General features: G+C 37.8%; 1 protein-coding gene across 1 annotated transcript in view; it reads left to right on the top strand.

Moving 5' to 3' along the window:
• Positions 1-200: 200 nt before the first annotated feature.
• dtex3l2.1 (deltex E3 ubiquitin ligase 3L2, tandem duplicate 1) overlaps positions 201-2,176 on the top strand; it is a gene marked incomplete in the record, with an annotated part of 17,084 nt that continues 15,108 nt past the window's right edge. The window contains 3 exon segments of the mRNA XM_035662443.1: positions 201-251; positions 1,156-1,363; positions 1,520-2,108. Of these exon segments, the coding sequence (XP_035518336.1) occupies positions 1,162-1,363; positions 1,520-2,108 (791 nt within the window).

The raw sequence follows: 2,176 nt of genomic DNA, 5'->3' as shown, positions 1-2,176 counted from the left end.
TCCATAAACAGTAGAGTAACAAGTACAATGTTTCCCCCTGAAATTTAGTAAAGTTAAGCAGTAGTCAGCTACTAAAGTGCAGTACTATATGATTTATCAACACATATTAATACTCATTAATAGTGTAAAGTCTGCAGCTGCATTAATGCTGTGAGGGTCACGTGTGAGGGTCACGTGTCTCGCGGAGCCTCAACAGTTTCACTTTCATTTATCAGGAAGAAGCAGCGTTCAGAGCCGAAAGCCAGCTGAAGGTAAATATGCTTCATGAATTCATGTTTTACGGGCTGTATGTTTGTTCAAAAAGTGAATAACGTGTTTGTTGTTTGTCGCATAACGTTGTGTTAAAAGTTCTTGAAACAGTAAACACGGAGAGCTAATTGACAGCCTATAAAAGTTTGCCCTGCTTCATCCTAACCTAGGTGTTCATTAAGCAAATTCAGGCAGATTACCTAACTGTTACATGCAATGTGTTTCTTTTTGTTATTCTCGCTGGCTTATAGGAAGAAGATTGCTGAAATGTCAAGTTTCAGACATTTATGATTTTAATTTATATAGTCATCACATGATGCATATTATTTAGTAATGCATTTAATCAAATTACCACAAACTTAATGTAACAGAAATGGGCCCGTGCAGTTTAATTTCACCATTGCTGGGCTTCAATAATGGCCAAACTCAGCTCCTTACAACCCCTTTAAAGGTCCAGTATGTGACATTTAGGAGGATCTACTGGCAGTAATTGAATATAATATTCATAGGTATGTTTTCATTAGTGCGCTGGTTCTCAAACTATGGTACAGGTACTATGGTTGTACACAAGCTCCCTCTAGTGGTCTCTCCAATCTCCAAACTATATTTTTTTAAATATAGTTTTAAATGTTATTAAATAATTAATTTAACAACATATAATACTATCAAAATACTATTTTGATTTAAAATACGTAAACTATAAGACCACTGAAATGTTAGGGGCTCACAAACAACATAAAACATACACCCATGAAGACTCAAATGGCATTAAAACAAACACAAGTAAATAAGAATGGGTGTGCAAAATAGCATTATAAAGTAGTGACAGTCTATTTTGGCTTGTTTATTTATTATTTATTTATTTAGTAATGCAGTAGCATTAATGGCAATACAACATGTTTTCAGGCTCCAATGATGTCATCACAGAACAAAGATGAAGCGCTGGTTAGTCTCTGTGTGAAGTGGTCAAGGGGTGGTGGACCATGGAAATTAAAACTGGATTCACAGCAACTCCTCCAGTCTTGGTTCAGTGGAAACCTCATTGAAGTAGACTGTGCAGTTTTAAGTGCCACAACAGATGGGAGTGTTGTGATGAAGATTACACCGGCTTCAGGTACAGTATGAGTACATTTCTATCACCTACCTATGTTTACATACTGTAAATATCTTGGCTAGCTTTCTCTATAAATATGTTTTTGCAGTTCAGTTTCTTTGGCTCTTCTTTTATTCTTTTGGAGGCAAATTCATATTGTGTTTGTCTTTTTTTAAGCCCTGGCTCAGCTTTGGAAACTGCATGGACAAACTCTGACGGGGAAAGATGGGGAAACAGTCACAATAATGTCTGTTAGTCTGACACCACCAGAGCTGGAGGAAGAAATACCAGACAATGCTTCAATGGACCTTCCATCTACTTTTAATATCCCAATGTACCATTACTGGTACGTGAACCAGGCCTACAAGGAGGAAATTAAACATATAGAGAGAGAGAGTGGCGTTAAAATCATGGCAGAAGTGAAGCTGACATTTGAAGCACACAAGCAAGATGGAAATCCAAACTATGCTTTTTCTGAGTTCATTAACCTTGTCCAGAAGTGCTCAGCTGAATCCAGAGGCTTCACTGTTCCTCTCAAGAATGTGAATGCAGAACAGTTAAAGGACACACTGAAAATCCTCCAGAGACCTGAGAACAAACTTTTGCTTAATGTATCCTCTGAAGAAATGACTGTATGTGGGCCAAGACGAAGTCAAGATGCCATCAGACAGTCTTTAAATGCAGATCAGGAACCCCTAACAAATACCTACACTCCTGTGTCTTCTGGGGCGTCTCAAGACACATCAGTGAACCTTGGCGGCATGGAAGTTGTGAGTGGCTGAATCAGTCAAGTCTGGAATCTAAAGTTGTTTAAAATTGTTTGTGTTTTGAAGT

The sequence above is a fragment of the Morone saxatilis genome, unplaced genomic scaffold, assembly GCF_004916995.1.
Source record: "Morone saxatilis isolate NCDOM2014 unplaced genomic scaffold, NCSU_SB_2.0 Contig18, whole genome shotgun sequence".
Classification (NCBI taxonomy): domain Eukaryota; kingdom Metazoa; phylum Chordata; class Actinopteri; family Moronidae; genus Morone; species Morone saxatilis.
This window is presented reverse-complemented; position numbering and strand designations above follow the sequence as displayed.